The sequence below is a fragment of the Drosophila yakuba genome, chromosome X, assembly GCF_016746365.2.
Source record: "Drosophila yakuba strain Tai18E2 chromosome X, Prin_Dyak_Tai18E2_2.1, whole genome shotgun sequence".
NCBI lineage: Eukaryota > Metazoa > Arthropoda > Insecta > Diptera > Drosophilidae > Drosophila > Drosophila yakuba.
Window position 1 is genome coordinate 388,287 of NC_052526.2, and position 19,543 is coordinate 407,829.

Genomic DNA, 19,543 nt, shown 5'->3' on the forward strand with positions numbered 1-19,543 from the left:
GGAAAAGCGCTGCGCTGAGGACAGCTAACTTGGGCACCGCAAATCGAACGAAATCGGAGTACGAACCTCAGAGCGCAGAAATCAGAAAACAGAAATCAGAAATCAGAAATCCGAACCCAGAACTAAAGAACCAAAGAACCAAAGAACCCAGAAAGCTAAAGGCTGAAACAAAAGGCCACCATTCCGAATCGCTTGCTAATGAAATTTTTTTGTGTTTTCGATTTCTTGCTGCTGCTGCCGTCGTCCGCCTGTGCAGCAAAGTGTTAAACGAATAGCCAACAAAGCAAATACAATTAACCACAACTGGAAGCACTTCAGTCCAGCCGCAGAAGCAGCTAAGTTCACACCAACCTCTCGGAGATTCCCCGCCAGGAGACAGGACAAGGAGTCAAGGAGTCAAGCAGCCAAGCAGCTGAAAGGAGTGCGAACAATGTGCGCCGCGCTGCGTCGTAATTTGTTGCTGAGGAGCCTCTGGGTCGTCCTGGCCATTGGCACCGCTCAGGTTCAGGTGAGTCACCGAGTCCCCACCACACCACTCCACACCATTCCACACGGCATGACAATACACCACACTACATCACACCACAGCACACCACAGCACACCACAGCACACCACAACACACCACAGCAGGCCATTCCACTCCACACTCGATACAATACTCGATGGAACGAAGGAGTTCCATCGGCCGAAAGAGCCGAAACTCAGAACAGAAACAGAAACCGAAACAGAAACTGAAACTGAAACTGAAACTGACAGAGAACAGTGGGCCAAAACACTGGGCCCCTACAACATTGTTTCGTTTGGGATCAAAGCATTGATGTGATGACAAATTGATTTCCAAAGAGAACCTCGCATTCAAGCCAAAACAATAGCAATGCAGTGGGAAAGGGGAAGGGGAAGGGGCAGGCAAGTGGTGTCCTTAGTAGGTCTGTAGCAACTAGGGACTATTTTTATGGTGCTTCTGCTTCCCTGCTGCTTCAGTACTGCTCCCCTTTCGACAACTTATCTCGTATGTCCCAACTTTCATCTCGAGTACAGCTGACAAAGTCGCAGTGTTCCTTCTGCGTGCAACAGCAATGCCAATCGCAACCACAGCCCACGCACACATAGGCACCGCACACTCTCGCACGAGATACACAAGCACTGTGCCGTGGTGGCCGTGGGCTAAGCAGCCGCGCAAAGTATGCTACGAAAAATGTGCCATCGCTTAGCAGCGGCACTAAAGGATCGAGGGCTTGTGGGGTCGTGGGATTGGAGGGTTGGGGGGGTTGGGGAATGGGGTTTGCCTAACTAACACACACAAGGCGCGAGTGTGCGCAAGTATTGGCTTAATTGAACCGTTTCCTTGTCGCTGGCTACTGCCCAACCAAAAGCCGAAAACCAAAATCCGGATGGCAGAGGTTAGCAGGTTCGCCTGGCATTTGGATGGCAATTCGCATGGAGGAGCAGCGGAGGTGCTACCAATTATCGTGGAACTCGAGTGCGAGGCTGGGAGATGCGTCCGTCCTTCAGTTGGGGTCTCAAACAATCCGGGCAAAAAGAATCTGTCCTGGCTCTGTCTCTGCCTCGGCATAATCCCCAAATTGGGCTGAGGCTGGACCTGCATTCATCACGAATCTCCTTGTTCAGCTCCATTCATCCACTGGCATAAATGCACACACACACACACACACACACACCACCTAGCGACAGAGCGACAGGAAGAAATGCGTTGCTAGGATATTGCTGGCTTAAGCCAAAGTGTTTTTAAATCATTTGCGAGCAGTTTCCGCCAGGCGGTAGAACTCTTCTTTGCGGCTCTTCGGGCCGACGTGCCTGACCTTAACAATTTCGCCTTACTTTCCCGTCTCTTAAATAAATCGCAGCAATCTCCCTTGGCAACGAACAGAGCGAACAGTCTTGCGTGGCGAAACAAAAACCTTATAAAATCCATATTCATGTGGAGACGAACCAATTGAAAAGCAAAAGGAAGAAAAGCCGAGGTGCAGCAACTCAGCAGCTCAGCAGCGGGGATCCAGGCGCCAGGAGCCAGGAGCCAGGAGCCAGGACTCCGACCCAATCCCGACCAGGGATGCAGTTAAGCTGCTTTCTAGCGCACTGCACTCCTTTCATCGGTTGCTTTGTATGCAGCCTGCAATTTGCTTTGCTCTCCATTGGTTCATTCACTCTCCCCCCTCGCGTCTCGTCCCCGTAATTCGGCTATTCATGCTTTCATCCTTCCATGCTTTCATGCTAGACCGCTGCTGCCTGCAATTCACGTCAGGACTATCCTGGGACCTGGTCAGACCCCCCTGACCACCCCCTCCCCGCGGGCGTCGTTGTTATCAGGGGCACGCATCGCCGTCGTCATTTTTGTGGTGGTCGTTGATTACTTGTGTCGCTGGCACCCACCATTCCCACCCCGCTTAGGACCACCACCCACCCCATCCATGCCAACCTGCACCTCCCCCGGGAAAGCGATTTAATGCCTTCTACTCGGTCTCAATTTAATATTGTATCATTTTTCTTTGTGAAGAGCAAACTGCTAGCAGTTCTGGTAAGGATCTGTATGTTTCGAGCGGTATTTCCAGAGTAGTGGTTTCCTCCAAACTTGCAGCAATGCATGGCCAACTGGGGGTATTTTTGTTGATAAGAATTTCTGTTTGTGTACCCTCAGTGTTGCCTCCTCAGTTCCCCACCCGCTTCGTAGCTATCGCCTCTCTGCTTGTATTTTTTGTGCTTTTCCACTCTTTTTTTCATAAGGACATGTCTGAATCATCCAGAAAACAAAGCGGCAGGAAGGGATGTGCAGTACTGCAGGACTGGCTCGCCCTGTGCAATATGCCCGAGAATCTCCCCTCGAACACTCGATGCCAACGACGTGTCCCCCCAAACCAGCCTCAAACCAGGCTTAAACCAGCCGCCCCTGGCAAACGGAACACGCAATCGTGGCTGCCAAACAGCCCATACAAAGTCCCTTTCTGCGGAGGAGGACGGGGGCTTTCAGAGGGGGTGACAGGAGGGTGAAGCAGGGTGGCTGGCAGTCGTTGGCCATTTGATTGTCGGGCAGGAACTGCGAACCGTCGGCCAACTTTAGTTGCACACCCCTCTCTCCATCGCCATCGCCATCGCCATCTCCTTCCCCTTCCCCTTCCCCTTCTCCTTCTCCATCGGCACAACTCCCCGATTTCGCTGGAGTCAACTGAATTAGTCAGTTCGCTGCCTGCTGACTGATAGAAGGCGGCGCAGTTGAGCTCGCCCCCTACCCCCATGAGTCACCCACTGGGAGTGGAATGATTCACTCGGGAATGCGGGAATGCTATGCAGTCGCCGCAACGGAATTTCCCACAGCCGCAAAACTTTTCTGAAATTCCGGGCTTCGATCCGAAAATGCATCCATATAAAGTCTTCTGGACTGCGGCATGCACACGATAATGTGAGTGTGAGGCGTCGAGCATTTGAGCTCATCATTTCGAGCTAGAACAGCGCCTTCTCGATAAGCAGGCCAAAGTGGATAGTGCAGCAGTGTCCCATTGAAAGCATTGCTTCCACAGATTCCCAGATTCCCAGATCCCCAGATGCTCTCAGTGCAGGAAATGCATCTGCCTGCGGGGCTCGTCACATTGGGTTCAGTTGAGCTGCGGAGACCGCAGTTCGTGATTGGGTTAAGTTCAGGATTCAATTGGGTTTGTAGCTGGTCAGCCGTAGTAAGTCATTTGAGTAGCCACTGGCTCGTCGGGATCCGTACTCGCAGCCAGTTGCCATTGCGACCCGATTCCATTGTCATTTGTCAGTCCCAGAGTCCTGTCCACGTCCTGTTCATCGTTCATTAGTTGTGGTATCGATGTCACACACATTCGAGTGTGTATGTACATGCTTTGCTGGAGAGGATGGGGCGATGGGTTGGTACGTAGATGAGTGAGTGGTTGTAGCTGTGCAGTGACCCCAACATCCCTGATATTCCCCGCCAGAGTCGGTCCTTCTTTTTGTCGTCCTTCGCCACTCGCCTGCTGTTGTTTCGTTCCGTTTGGTTGCCTTGGCTTGGTTTGGCTTTTATTTTGGCTCGGATCGGATCGAAGGTTTAGGGTAACGTAGTGTGCTCGCTTTGTCCTCCCCCTCGAGGCACTCGCCCACTCCTGAATCCTGTTACAAAGCATTTACGCTTCAATGCTTTTTTTCGATTATGCATTTCGCTCATTTTCATTTCATTGACAAAGGCTCGGACATAGTGAGCTAAGCAACTAGGCAGCTAGGCAACTCGGCAACTCGGCAGCCAGGACTTTGGCTAATGTGTTCATTGTCTGTGGCTCAGTTGGCGTGCCAGAGTTGCAGGAATTAGGGTTAAGTGCTCCTGCCCAGCAGTGCTGAGCCTTTGGGGCTCCTAAAATCGCAGTGCACCTTCGCCTCGAGTGGCAAACATAAATGGGCTGTGATGCCGGGCCAGCGTGGGTCAACAACTATAATCCAACAAGGTGACGACTTTGCAGCCCTGCTGATAAGACTGATAATGATGATGAAGACGACTCACAATAGAGCAAATGATCCAGAACAAATGACAGCTCAGCCTCCATAAAAGGAAATGAAAGAAACCCAAATGAGTGGAAGTGGGGGTCAAACTAATATAAAAGTATCGCTACCGGTCAAAAACATGCCGAATAAATGTGCATTAGATTACACACCTTAGTGTGCGAGTATATTTGAGGAACTGAGGCATTGAGTGGCACTGATTCAGCATAAGTAATCCTTCTCCTGTGCAGCCACAGCTTTCTGCTCTTAGCTCTAAAATACATTACAGACCTAGGCGTCAAGTCCTCCTTGGCCTTCTTATTTGCACTGCCAGCAAAGCTGAACAACACTATAGTTCACCCCATCATAAGCTGATGTCCCGGCAAAGGGAGGCGAAAGCCATCGGGAAAACGAAGCCAGCGAGAATCGGAGGAGGTCCTTCGCCTCCTTCGCCTCCTTCGCCGCCACTCCGCCATTTGCGGAGCACGTCTTTGGCACAGCCGTGCGGTAATGTTTTATACATTTGTATTGCAAACATTTACGAGGGGGAAAACTTCGCAAGTGTGGACGACAGGGGCGGAGGGGGAAGTGTGGCAGGTGCTTGAATTTGTGATTTCGTTGACGGAGGGAGGGCGAACGTCTTTTCCTTACTTTCTCGTTGCTTGCTCTACTGTTCTACTGCTATTGTCGTGGTTCCAGCTGCTGGTGATGAACGGTGAACGGTAAACGGTGGATGGTGAATGGCTGGGGAGGATGTGTTCGGTGGGTTAGTGGGTGGGAGGAAGGTGGAAGGTGGAAGGTGGCGCCCGCGAGCCGCTCAATAGTTCGTTGCTGATTTTATTTGAATGGCACAAATGGCACTTTCCAAATCGAAGAGCCAGCTCCCCGAACCCCAAGCCCCTCTGGCTTACAGTTCCCAGTTCTCGGTTCTCGAGCGGAATTGGGTTAGGTCTGCAATCCCGATTCGCTGCCAAAAGAAAGGGAGTACGAGTAAAGCCTGCCTGAGTCGGGTTGACTTGGCTTGTTCCACTCGAGTGGCTTGGGCAAAGCTGCTTTCGGGCAAGGATTCACCAAGAGGCAAGAGGCAGGTTGCTGGAAGCCAACAAGACGCTGTGCATCATTCTGCACGATGGCGTGATTAGCAATGAGCATCGAGTGGCTTCCTTGAGCAGGCGATTGAGTTTCGTAGCTTATGCTGCGTCGCTCCTCCTGCCGATTTTTCGAATTTATCGTATTTTTCGTGCTCTTGACTCCTTGTTGAATTCCAAAGGGAGTGCCAAAAAGAGCAGTTTGTCTTGGGTAAATTTAGCATGCGTCGAAAAAAGTGCCAGCCTTATATAGTTTATATAGTTTATATAGCTGTATAGCTTATATAGCTCATATAGCATATAGTTATGACCCAATTAATTCTAAAGCCACATCAGGTGCTCAGGTGCAAGGCGGGTCACATATTTGTGCTGGCTTTTCAAATGATTTTTCACTGCGTTCTTCTGACCCACTGCTCGTATTTTCCTCTTTTGATGCTTTTCATTTTTCGACTCGACTCGCCTGCCGTCGACATAAAAATACAGAAATACACAAATCCACAAATACACAAATACATAAATGCACAAATACAGAAACAGTGAAATTCTGAAATGCGAAAACCGAAATGTTTATTTGAAATATGCGCCAGGAAATACATTTGCAGCAGAGTCCGCTCGCTTTTTCACTGCCCCATTGCCCCATTGCAGCAACAGCAACAGCAACAACATTTCATTTTGCTGCCTTTTTGTGCGGCTCGGAAAATCCAATTTTATTTGCATTTTCATTAACAGCAAATAATAAAACGGAAATATGATTTTTATGCCATTGCCATGATGGCGAGCGCAGAAAAGCTTGCTTGCCCCTGCCACGCCCTCCCTCCGCCCAGGCCAACGCCCACTTTCAAGCCATTACAGCGTGCATTTCCGCTTTCTGGCCTTCTGCCCTGCTCCTCCAGCTCCTTCTGCTCATGCCTCCCACTTCCTCCCTTCTCCATCCCCATTCCTGACTGCCCTTGTTCGTGCTGGGTGATTATAAGCAATTTGTGTTATAAATTCGCAATATTGCATTTTCGGCTGTGTTTTTCCTGCTGCGCCTCCACTTTCCACTTTCCATCCTCTCCGTGTTTGCCCACCTGAAGAACTTAAAATGTGATCTGCCCACCTGCCCACCTGCTACTCCTCTTCCCTGGCCGATTCCTCGATTGGATTACTTTTCAATTGGCAGCACACTTTTCGCTTCCTTGGAGATTGCCCTGTGGGAATCATTTAATCACGCTGCCCTGCGCGAAATTGCATTTGACCGGATTTCCAGCTAAGAAAAAAAAAACGAATGCGAGAATCGTGGTCAAATATAGTCAAGTCGTTAAATTTGCAGCTTGACTGCATGGAGTGCAGAGTGCTTTCAGGTTGATAAGTTCCCATGCCGGAGCTTATTAACGATGCATTTTGCATAGATTCGCCGGTGTTTTATTAAAGAAGTGCGTCCTCTCTTACCTTCACTCTCAGTGGATGTTCGATGCATCATTGGTTCTTCGTGTATGTCATTTTTATCTGACAGCCCTCAAGAGCTCCATGAAGACTTTCCCATCGCCGTTGGTGGCCCTTCATAGCTTTAGTCCCATTCCCTTCGATTTCCCGCACTTCCATTGTCAGTCGGCGCTTTTCGGGCGAAGGCTGCCCAACTGCGATGGACGCTGAATTGGAGAGGCAAACAATGCATGCAAATCAAAGGGCAAACTTGACCCATTCCATTCCTCCTCTAGCCCAGTAGTCCTGTAGTCCTTGGCTGGTCTGTTCCCGTCTTGTTCCTGGTTCATGTCCTGGCGAATTCCCCAAATCCCATTTGGCTATCAGCACGCAGTCAGCGGCGTTCAGCGGCAGTCACAGATGGATGACGGGGTGCTCCGTTGTCAAGCGACAACACCAGTGTCTATCTCACAATATGTGCGACGCAAAGTGTGCTATTAAATTAAATTTTATTCGCACATTCATTCAAAATAAAAGAGGAACAGTTTGGCCCACGCAAAGTATTTTCGGGGGAAACGGGAAATGGGAAATGGGAAATGAAGTCAGAGGCCGCCGCCGTTTGTTGCAAAAATGGATGCGATGTCAGATTTTATGACTGCGTTTGCAGATAATGAAATTTATCTGCCGCGACAGCCCCACAAGGATGAACGAGCAGGACGTTCAGGGGAAGGACGAGCAGGACGAACGAAATGGTGGGGCAAATAGGTTGGCTGGCTGGTCGATAATCAATCGGCAAATCATTCACTCAGTCAGCCAGGCAGCCAGTCAGCCAGTGGGAGGAGGCAGGAGGTGAATCCGGTTGAGAAATGAGAAATGATAATTCAGATGAGCACGGAGGATAGGGAAATATTTTTTTATCAAAACAATACAAACAACATTTTTTGCCAAAAACGTGATATTTTCAATCGGGGTTTTCGCCATAACTGCCTATAAACATAGCTAACCATGTCTATCCCTACTTTTTCGATTTGACAATCATTTCAATTAACATTTCATCAAAATATGCGAGTCAGTGGAAGGAGGCAGGAGGAGAATCCGGTTGAGGAAGGATAATTCACATAAATACGCTCGTTAATGCCAGCACGATTGGAGCTTAGATTCTTCTGCCATCAGAAGGATGAAGCTCAAATGATGTCAGCTGGACAGGCAAATCTGGAGTTGCGAGTATTTCATTTGCATTTCCCTTTCCACTCTAAGAGTCTCAAGAGCAGCTGAGTTGAAAACAGGCCTAGCAGCGGGCCCAAATAAATCGATGGAAGGCGGCTTCTGGTCCGAGAATTATCCTTTGGCGGGGCTCGAAGGACCACACCACAGTGCATGCCAGCGCAGTGGCATGCAGCCGCAGAATGCGCTCCGCCCCCCCAGCCTCTTACCCATGCCGCTGGCGCCACTGGTGCCACTGGTGCCTCTGGTGCCTCCTCCGTCTGGCACGTTCCAATGTGGAATGGAAAAGGGGGACACTGAATGGATCCGGAGGAATGCTCGTCGTAGACCAGGGTGTCTTGGTGCTTTAGGAGGGTGAGGGTGAGATAACGCACATTGTTTCCCCGCTTGGCCCCGTCTCACTTAATAAAATAATGCTGTATGTGCTGCGGCGCATAATGGCCGCCCCACACACACACACACACACACACAGCTGCAGTGGCGTTGGCGTCTATATTAAATTCATATGCGCCCCAAATGGCCGCAGCAGCAGCAGCAGCAGCCGGCTAATGGCTTGTGCCGTGGCATGTGCCGCTTAAATACTTCGAGTGCCTCTGCACTCTGCACTCTGCACCGAGGAGCGGGATCGATGTGGAGGCGACACAGAAGAGTTCGGCGGACAAAGAGGGCAGAGCAATGACTCTTCTGGGCGAACTCATGGGTGGTGGACACTTGGGTTCAAGCCTTCAAGCCTTCAAGCCTTCAAGCGTTCAAGCGCTGATTTGTGCGATTTATTGATTAGTGGCGGATTAGCAACCGACACGACTTGGCAGTGTATCGCGATAGCTGGCGCACCCGTAAGCCGCAAGTACTCGAATGTAGTCGAATGTGGTAGAATGTCTTCATCGATGCCTCGTCGCAGCGCTTTATGAACTGTTGGAGCGCTTAATTTGATGATGTACCGCACCACACTTGACCCACAGACACAGACTGGCGCGCTGACTCACTTTTGTTACCACGCTCGATTGTGTGCAATCCGGAGCGGAGCTTATGGCCTGAGACGCGTGTGGCTAGCCAAGCAGCAAACGAGTAAACTGAGTGGAAAAGACATCTAGTGGGGAGTGGGCAGTGGGCAGTGGGCAGTAAGGAGAGGATTGTGGTTAAAGGTTGGGAATTATAAATTTATAAAGGGGACCAATATTACGGACTTCGTTTGCGGGTGACTCGAGAGGTCGCATTCGCATTCGCATTCGCATTCGTTTTTGATTTTGTTCTGAAGGCGCTCGAAAGTCGGGCTCGGGCGATTCAAATGCTCAAGTGTTCAAGTGTTCAAGTGTTGAAGTGTACAGGCCCCTGGCAGCTGCCAGAAAAACGTTCGTGTCGTAAATAAATCGTGGTCGTGGTAGTGGTAGTGGTAGTGGGTGGAATGGGATGGTCTGGGATAGCTCCCCACTGCGCACAAAAGTGTGCTACAAAATAGTTAAAGCGAGTGAGAGTGCGAGTGCGAGTGCGGAAGGATGCAAATCATCCCAACGCAAATAAAACTGTATTGATATTGAGTCAGCCCTTTGCTCCAGCTCCCCCTTCACCCTTTTACCCCCAATGTCACACTGCGGGCGGGTGAAAAATATTTTATCGCAGGCAAGCCCTTCACCTAGTAGTGCTAGTGCATACGTATGTGTATGTGTATGTTGGGTGGTGGGTGGTGGGTGGTGAGGAGTGGGTGTGTGTGAGCCTAGTTTTCGCACAGCGAATAGAGGAAACTTGTGTGTTGGGGCTGAAAATGAAATAGGACCCTCGAAGCGCGCTCATGAACACCGTGATTGAGTGGCGCCTGCATCTGTTGTGATTTTGCGGTTGACAGTCGAGTTAATTTGCCCCTCTCCCATTTGCCCTTCCTGTCCAGCTTTATATGCATATCTATCCGAAGGGGAGGAGGGGTGTCAATCGCACTTAAATAACTCTTCTCAATGATACGGAAAATGAAGTGGTTAGGCCTGAGTGCCGGACAAAGGTCTGGCCGCAGCTTCGGCAGCTTTTGTTGCCAACTGTACCCGATTCTTGGGATGAGCTGGGACACGGACAGGGACAGGGACAGGGACAGGGACTCGTATGCGTAAGGAGGGGGATACATTCTCAGTGGTTTCATTTCCGATTATGAACCATTCATAGTACAGGGTACCGAAACGTATCAGTATCAAGTGCTTCTCAAGTGCCAACGTACAGCACTAAGCACTGAGCACTGAAGGGAGACATCTATAACCTCTGAGTGGCTATGGATCTGACCTGACCCCAAGTGGAAGGCCGAAGGAAAGGCAGCCAGATACCAGAAAGCCAGAGCCGTAGCACCGATACCAAACACGCCGATCCCCAATAAAGCCCAGAACCCAAGAATCTGATACCCGAAACCCTTGTGAATGTGCATGTGTGTGCAGTGTGGTGTGTGCAGTGTGGTGTGTGAAGTGTGGTGTGTGGTGTGTCGGCCACATGTGTTTATACCCGTTACTCGTAGAGTAAAAGGGTATACTAGATTCGTTGAAAAGTATGTAACAGGCAGAAGGAAGCGTTTCCGACCATATAAAGTATATATATTCTTGATCAGGATCAATAGCCGAGTCGATTTGGCCATGTCCGTCCGTCTGTCCGTCTGTCCGTCTGTCCGTCTGTCCGTATGAACGTCGAGATCTCAGGAACTACAAAGGCTAGAAAGTTGAGACTAAGCACACAGACTCCAGAGACATAGACGCAGCGCAAGTTTGTCGATTCATGTTGCCACGCCCACTCTAACGCCCACAAACCGCCCAAAACTGCGACGCCCACACTTTTGAAAAATGTTTTAATATTTTTTCATTTTTGTTTTGGTATGGTAAATTTCTATCGACTTGCAAAAAAACTTTTTGCCACGCCCACTCTAACGCCCACAAACCGCCCAAAACTGCCACGCCCACACTTTTGAAAAATGTTTTAATATTTTTTCATTTTTGTATTGGTCTTGAAAATTTCTATCGACTTGCAAAAAATCTTTTTGCCACGCCCACTGTTACGCCCACAAACCGCCCAAAGCTGCCACGCCCACACTTTTGAAAAATGTTTTGATATTTTTTCATTTTTGTATTAGTCTTGTAAATTTCTATTTATTCGCCAAAAAACTTTTTGCCACGCCCACTCTAACGCCCACAAACCGCCAAAATCTGTCCTTCGCACTTACACTAGCTGAGTAACGGGTATCAGATAGTCGGGGAACTCGACTATAGCGTTCTCTCTTGTTTTAATTTACATTTTAGCCCGATTCCGCATTTTGATGCTGTCATTCCGAGCAGTTGCCTAGTTTTTTCGAGTATCTTTGGCGGGTGTTTGCTCTTTGGCCGAAATAACTTTCAGCCACGATTTCGAAAGTGGATTTAATGTACATATTCCCTGTACTTTCGGCCACAATCTGGGCATTCCACCTGGGATTAAGGATGGCCAACTTTTGGTTTATAATTAAAATAAGTTCCTTTCCTTTCCCATTCGCAATCCGCGTTTGAGCGAAAAGTTTTTGCGTCCAATGGTCTCGAAAAACGAGGAGCCACAACTGAATCTGCGACTGACTGCGAATGGAAATGAATGCTCGACCTTGTGCTGGCCCGCGAAACACAGTGGGTGGTTGCTGGTGGGTGGTGGGATGTGAGTGGGAGGTGGGGTTGGAATGGGGCCATTGTGCCGTGGTGCAACAAAACTATTGTCTGTTTCTGCGTGGGCGGGTGTGGAAATAAAAGCGGCAGCGCCTTGGGCGCAGCGCAACTTTCTCAAGAGCTCCAAATGCTAGAGCTTAATCTGCGTTCTCTCTCTCTCTCTCGCTTTTCTCAGGCTCTCTCTCTCGCTCGCTCTCTGGCATCCCCTCTCGCTCGCTCGCCTTTCCGCTGTGCTCTCGTTTCTCTGCGCTCCGCAGTGTTTGTTAAACTTTTGGCCTTGTTGGGGGAACACATTTTCGGCAGCCTTTTAGCGCGGCAGCAGCTGTGGCGGGGACTTGCCACCATGGCCCCCGTTTTGTGGTAGGTTCTCGATGCCGGCGGCAGATTTCACCACGCTTCTCGCATGTGTCGAGCTGCCTGTGGCAGAAAGAGGGGGTGGTGGTTGGGTGGGGGTTGTTGCCTGTTGGCCAAAAAGCGGGAAGGCGGGGAGGCGGGCAGTGGTGCGAGGACAACATCGTTTGCTGCTCGTCTATTTTACACAAATTATTTTGAATTTATTTCGGTTTACCTGTCCCCCGCTGTTTACGCCACTCCCCCAGGCCAGGCCACGCCCCGCGCCAGCCGCCCCTCTCCGCCTGCTTTTGTGTGTAGTATACTTTTCTGTGCCACAGAAAACAGAAAAGGCTCAAGAAGCAGCAGAAACCAATTTGAAGCTTTCATTCAAGACGCAACTGAGCGAGAGAGATGGCTAAAGGGTGTTTGTGTGCGGTGGGTGGTTGGGTGGTTGGGTGGTTGTGTGGCTGAGTGGTTCTGCTGTTTAGCTTGCCTCTGGCTCTTTTGCATTGTGACGACAGCAGGCAAACTCCCTTGGAAGCACCAGCATTCGCCGCACGACTTTGAAATACGCTCCATATTAACTTTGATATCCTTTTAATTTGTTGTCCTCCCATCAGTTTCAACGCCCCACCCCCTGCCCCATTCTCTACCCCCCGCCCTCCTCTAGGCGCTGATGAATGGAACAGTGAACTTTTCCCATTCCGGCCCACCCAACCGACCCTTTCAACCGTCGACTTGTAGGTTAGCAGGGTTTCGCTGTATTAATTGGAGCATTGTTTGCTAAGGTTTTGCTCGAGTCTGTAACAGTGATGGGAAAAGGGGTTGGGGGGAATTAGAGGTGTGTGTGGGTAAGTGTGTGTGGATACTCTGGATACTAAGTGCAATGAAACTGAAGCTCGGAGCGAGGTATTTCCTCTCAGAAAGGATAGGCATCCATCCACTTGGGGTGTCTGATGCAAAGTAGTTAAGCCGAACAAATTCCTCCCCCCCAAAAAAAAGAACGAAAACGAAAAACCCCAGAGAAGCTAACAGAAATATGGAGCAGAGTGGAATATCGATTTTACCTTATCGACACCGAAGCATGGCGCCTTGAAATATGCAATGCAGAAGTGGGAAACTCAGGCGAAGGAGCCGAAATACGAAGGATGTGGCGCAGCGCAGGATGTGTGGAGCTCGTGCGAGTGGAGCAACAACCACAAGTACACAAGAAAACAACAACAGATACGTGTCAGAAAAACGCACACTGGTGGGTGCTTAGCTGAACGAAGGGGCACGGGGGAAAACTAACGACTATGATAATGGGGACAAAGCATCAACGGAAAATACCCTTGGAAATGAGCGCGGGGAAGCTCATCACAAAGATCACAATGCAGGGTGCTGGATTTGCTTCATATATAGTTGCAACACAATTGAAAGATATACGGAGATATACGAGCCACGTCTTTCATTAGGCAAATGAAGGCACTGGAAATAAATCAGTCTAGTTTCTCTCTTTGGTGCAAAGCAGGCCGATTAGCTCTCTTTCAACCTTCAAAAGAGTGTTCAGCCTTGGTGGAAGCAGTTAGACCTGAAGACAGGAGATGGAGGCTAAAGGAAAACGACAAAATGCCAAAATAAATGACACTGCGACAAAGTAAACTTCCCGCTTCCCGCTTTCCGCCCCATTGCCACCCATAGCCACCCATTGCCGCCCATCAGCCACCCTGCCCCACCCAGAAATGCGAAAACAAGAAGCAGAGCGCGGGGGGAGAAGAAGGGAAGAAGGAAATTACGTGCTGGATTCTCTGGTTTTTGGTCCTTTCTATATATACTTTTTAGAATGATTTTGAGTTGCTGCTCTCGGGCGGGTTTTTATGCTATTTTTGCGTTATTTGTGGATTTGAAGTAATGCAGACTTTACGGATTACAACAAGAACAATGGACTACGAGGCAGCAGCAGCATTATGACGAGATAGAGGCGAACAACAATAGAAAATCCCAAGAAAGCCTTTCGAGATGCTTAATGAATGAGCAGAGTCCTGGCACAGACAGAGGCAAGAGAAGGAGGGCTTCTCGCCTATCGGATACCCGTTACTCAGCTAGCGAGAATGCAAAGCGGTGAAGTTTGTAAAATAAAATTAAATAAAATTTAGCATGCCTTATTCTAGTAGTAATGGGTGCCAGTATGTAGTGCGGATGTAGTTCCGCTGCTCCGATCCATTCCGATTAAGATCCAACTGCTGGCAAGGAATAGATGTACGAGTATTCTTTTACGAGAGAGAGCACAGTGGTAGATGGCTGGCTCAGGACTGGCGTCTTTCCTATTCCTTGCTTCAAAGTGTCCAAAGCCATTATGAGCTTGTTACCGCTCCACCCAACCCCACTACCCATCTGCCCATCTACCCATCTACCAATGAAACCGCCCCACTAGCTTGCCGCAACTAACTGTGCTGCCCCAATCTTGCCACCTCCGACCCTTGGCAGGAGTCACTAAAAATTCTATCAATTTAAGTTAATTGCACTAATTTCGGGCATTTTCCCGTTCTCAGTCGCCCATTCTCAGTTTTTCCATTCTGGTTCACTTTGCCGTTTCGTTTTTTCTGCAGAATATGCAGAAATTTGTGGGGAAGATTGGGGAACTGGAGTCGCTGTTTCAGTGGCAAAACAAAATGGCGTCAAGGTGGCAAAAGCACAAGAGGTCATTGCTGGCAAAGAGGAGGTGGCGAACGCGGCTGGAAAAGTTTCTGTTTAGTTTTTTCCCTGCTCGAAAATGAAGCTCGTTTGCTTCATGAAAATGAAGTTTGTTTTTCCTACTCTCGCCCCGTTGTTGATTGTGCACAAAATGAGGGGTCGTGCCAAATGGGAAACTGCAGGGGTTTTGGAGTGGCAGAGATCTCCGCTTGGACCAAACGTTGGGGCTTAGTGACAGTGGAGGTCCATTCAAAGGTGTGAGTGCTGATAAAAGGGAGCCATTTTAATTTGTTTTCCGCACACAAAGGTGCGGAAAGGAAAACGGATCACTGAAAAGGTGAAAATCACTCGTATGGGTGGTACTGAAATGCATTTGAAGATAGGTCAGCAAATTGCTAACACTTCTCGCCTTTATGAAAGTCTATCCGTTTATAACAAGAATATAGAGGTAAAATTCGAAATGTTTAAAATTGGTATTTGACCAGCTCTTACTCTCAATAATCAAATCATTGGTGTGAAATAAAATCAGTGAATGAAATGATTTGTATATCGATAAAGCGGCTTATTCCCCTCCAGTTGCTGCCCATTACGCTGCCAGGGCTTGTGTCCTCATTAACCCATTGATGCACTTAATGCACCTAAAGCACCTAAAGCACCTAATGCACGGCCCATGGCAACCCATCAGCAACGCGCATCACGTATACGCATCCTGGTGGGAATCGATATACATACGTATTACGTTTTCCGCTCATTGTCGCTAATTCTCTGGAAAACAGGCTAAGGGAGATGCTGCTTCAAACTGCTGCTTTTAACTGCGTGTCTATTATGTCTATGTGTGCATGGCCGTATGTGTGCGCCGCCAACACCTAGCCGTCTTTTCTAGCCAAATTGCGCATACGCCCCGTGTTTCACGTATGCGCTCGCTTCTCGCCTCTGTTCGTAATTTATGCACCGCCGTTACGCCCCTCGCTTATTTTCCACTGCAGCTTCGAATGAACACATTCATTGACTCCGCGCCGGCAAAAAATATAAAAGGAAAAGCGCAGATCCAGATAATGAGAAAAATGCTTCAAGAAAGCACAGCGAAGCAGTGAATTTCGCAATACTCGTACGTCTTCAACAAAGTAGTAAGTTGGTAGGGGAGGTGGGCGGCAAACGGTTATGAACCTTTTCCTGTATATTCTACATAATTGCGCATTAAATTATGACTTTTCTCCGGTGAGTTAGGGCCTGCGATTCGTTTCGACGACATAAGACGACGCTTATAATTTTCCCAACCGAGCTGCAAGATTTTTGGATTTCAGACACCAGCCGATTAGTCGCGAGCCAAGCCAGCAAGGAATAGGTAGTCTTCCGATTGCGATTCACCAATAAATGCTTTGAATTTAATTTTTTTCCTTTTGCTGAAAATAAATAACTAACGATATTATAGGAAAATATTTAAAATTATATAAATTTAAAATCTCTATGTCAAGCACTCCTGCAGCAGACGAAATGCCGATTTTTCTGCACTCAATTTGCCAAAGTTCTTGACTTTAGATACCAGGCGCGCAGAAAGAATAGCACGTGCAAAACAATCAGCTGATCAGTTAAATTGGCGCTTAGATAGAGATGCCCACGTGCCTCTCCATTTCGGCACGCGCCCATGTAATGCAAGGGACTTTCGTGCCTATCGTGATAAAATCGTGACACGAACACAAGAACAACGTGGTTGCTCATCACTGCTCTGCACTCAGATCCCAAGTAACGGTTCTGCTGCTCTCCTATTGGTCGAATGAGATCAAAGGGCAGCCATTTTGAAAAGGGGCAGCCATCATGAAAAAGGGCGGCCATCATGAAAAGGATCAGCTGTTTCAACTAATTTCGAGCTGCCAGCTGCTGCTTGCTGCTGATTCTGTTCGCCTGGTATCTGGGATCCCAAAAAGTGGCATTTTGACTGGGAAAAATGATGCCGGGTCGGAAATTTTGTGCGAGTTTGGTGAATTCTCGGTAGCTTAGTACCAGGCGAACATTAATTTGAGTAGGGGGCAGGCTGACATGATCGTTGCCTGCTGACTGGAAAAAAGTATGGGCAGCCATTTTGAAAAAACGAACAGTTTCCTCTCCATCGTTGGCTTCCCATTGGTCAAATGGCGACTGGCGAGATCGAAAGAGCAGCCATTTTGAAAAGGGCGGCCATCATGAAAAAGGGCGGCCATTAAAGCAATCAGCTGTTTTGGTTAAATGTGAGCTGCCAGCTGTCACTTGCTACTGTTTCTGTTTGCCTGGTATTTCAATCTCAAAAACTTCGCAGTTTGGCCGGCAGAAATGTTGCGGCATCGCAAAATGTAAAATGTAAAATGTAAAATGTAAAATGTAGAATGTGAAAGCGCTTATCGTTTTCTGCCCGAAAGTATGGTGAACTTTATTTTTATTTCTTTAAAACTTATACAGCTAGTACAGATTTTTTTACAGTACTTTTCTTATATACATAAATAATGCTGGGAATTTGTATATCAGTGGGACCATTTTAACATTTATAAAGAATTTTATTCTCGTCTTAGAATGGGCTCGCATCATATTTCTGAAAAGAAACGTAGATTTAATAGTTTTGTGGAAATACAAGTTTTTATAAATTAAAGTCTGTAAATAAATCAATTAGATCAAGATATATATAATAAATAATCCTACTTTTCGCGGTAACTGTAAACACTAGATATTTGGAATTGTATACAAATTGAATTAAATAGTTTTGCCACAGGCACTCAGTGCCCCCGCAATTTGTAGTCGAGATTAAATTGTTGTTAGCCAGCATTTTATTTCTGCCTAGCTGGTACCGACCTGTAAGCTCATTAATGTGGCGTAAATTTAGTTGACTGTTTTGCTGATTCAGCGTAAATTTTTCGGTTAACTTTGCTGTGCATTGATTGGCCATTTCTCGTAGTGAGATTTATGGCTTTGGATTTTCCGCTGTGCGATAATTGAGCGGATTGAGCGGTATAGTGCTAAAAGTGTGTTAGTGGGTGACAGACAGAGTTCTCGGTAATCAAGTGGGTTTTGCACCTAAATTTCCTGCAGTTCAACCCACAAACTGAATCTCATGCATAGTTCCCAAACTTTCATATGCATTACCTACATTATCGTAATGAGTTTTCTATAGCATCTTAGGACACTTAATGCACTGCACCGCCATTTCCCTGACCATTTTCCAGCTTGTTTCCAATGTAGTGCACACAAAATCGAAATCGAGATCGATGAGATGAAGTGGAAAAAAGTGGGTGGCAGAGGCAGAGACAGGTGGTGGCAGGTGCACTTGCAGCAAATCGACAAATAATGAACCCCACAAGTTGGACTTTTCAAGTGGCCGAAGTACAATGTAGTCAAAGGAAATTCCCTGCTGTAGTTAGCCACGGTTCGAATGCCTTGATTAACTAGATATGGCATAAGCCTAAATACGAGTACACCTATGGGTATATCTAGGCAGGAGCACCCAGGTCCTCCCAAAAACACTGCTAAAGTGACCCAAATTCTGTGGGTGTGCAGAGAGCGAGAAATGGAAATAGGAAAAAAGGGAATCGTTTCGATTTTCGAGAGACTCAAACATTATGCAAAGAATATGCAGACGCAAAACGAATAACGAATCACATCGGAGTGGGAGAGACTTGAGTAATTTCATTCCTGGCCAAATGTTGTATAAGCGAAGTAGTCCTGCAGGAGAAGGAGGAGTCCTAAATCAATTAGGTGGGCTGGGCGGTGAGGGGAGTGGCCAGATGCAGTGGCCGATAGCAGCACAAACAGCACAAATTTAAATCGAAAACGCCATTGCAGGAATGATGAATTGCTGGGAATGTGCTACAGTCTACTACAGTTTCTGCTTCTGCTGCTGCTGGTGAAAAATATTCGACTTGTTTGATGCTTTCAGAAGCTCTTCTGCTTTTTAGCACTTGGGTATCTGCATATTAAAACTAACTACAAACGTTTTAGCCATCCTCATTGTGCTCAGCGAAATGTATTGCTATTTTCTGCCTGCACCGCACCCACAGTGCCAACTGAGCTGATGACGTCGATGAGCATTTGCCGGCACTCAAATAAGGTTGAGTTGCGTTGAGTTTAGTTGCGTTGCGTTGCGTTGAGATGAGTTGGGCCTAAGTTCGGATGCCTTCCGCTACTGGTGCGCAGCGTGGGTGCAGCGCAGCACCCGCAAATGTAATTAAAATTGCTTTCAGCAGCATCAATTAGAAAGTACAGTGCACACACACGTGCACGGATGCGAAAAAGGAAAAGTTGTCTTTCAAAAATTGTGTTGCATACTTGCTGGCACTATTCACAAAATTAATTTCAATTTGCTTGCGCAAGTGTGTGAGTGTGCGAGTGCGTTGCGAGTGTGTGGGTAAATGCGGGTGAGTGAGTGCTGTCAAAGCTTCCGATTTACCTGCTGCAGCCAGAGAGAGAAAGAGAGAGTGGGAAAGAGATAGGGAAGGAGGTGATAGAGTCAAGATGAAGTGAAATGAACAAATGTTTTTTGCGTTTTGCTGCCTGCACAAAGTTTTGGCCAAAAGGTTTCGTTTCGAGTTTCTGTCCTTGCCTCTTTCGATCTGCATTCGGTTGTGTGTGTGTATGTGTGTGGGTGTGTGGGAGAGTGGGGGCACACGCACACGTATGTATGCCTGGGCACATCTACTCACTTGGGCACGTTTCAACTT

At 47.9% G+C, this 19,543-nt stretch overlaps 1 protein-coding gene and 1 long non-coding RNA gene across 14 annotated transcripts in view; one reads left to right on the plus strand and one right to left on the minus strand.

The window, feature by feature from the left end:
- LOC6523812 (amyloid-beta-like protein) overlaps positions 1-19,543 on the plus strand; it is a 41,880-nt gene that overhangs the window by 1,124 nt on the left and 21,213 nt on the right. For all 13 annotated transcript variants that reach the window (XM_039377800.2, XM_039377805.2, XM_039377798.2 and 10 more), the window contains exon 2: positions 257-508. In XM_039377800.2, coding sequence (XP_039233734.1) covers positions 431-508 — 78 coding nt within the window. In that variant the 5' untranslated portion in view covers positions 257-430. The remainder of the gene's footprint in view (positions 1-256; positions 509-19,543) is intronic.
- LOC120322426 overlaps positions 17,218-19,543 on the minus strand; it is a 66,658-nt gene continuing 64,332 nt past the window's right edge. The window contains exon 5 of the long non-coding RNA XR_005562230.2: positions 17,218-17,424. This is a non-coding gene — a long non-coding RNA (uncharacterized LOC120322426). The remainder of the gene's footprint in view (positions 17,425-19,543) is intronic.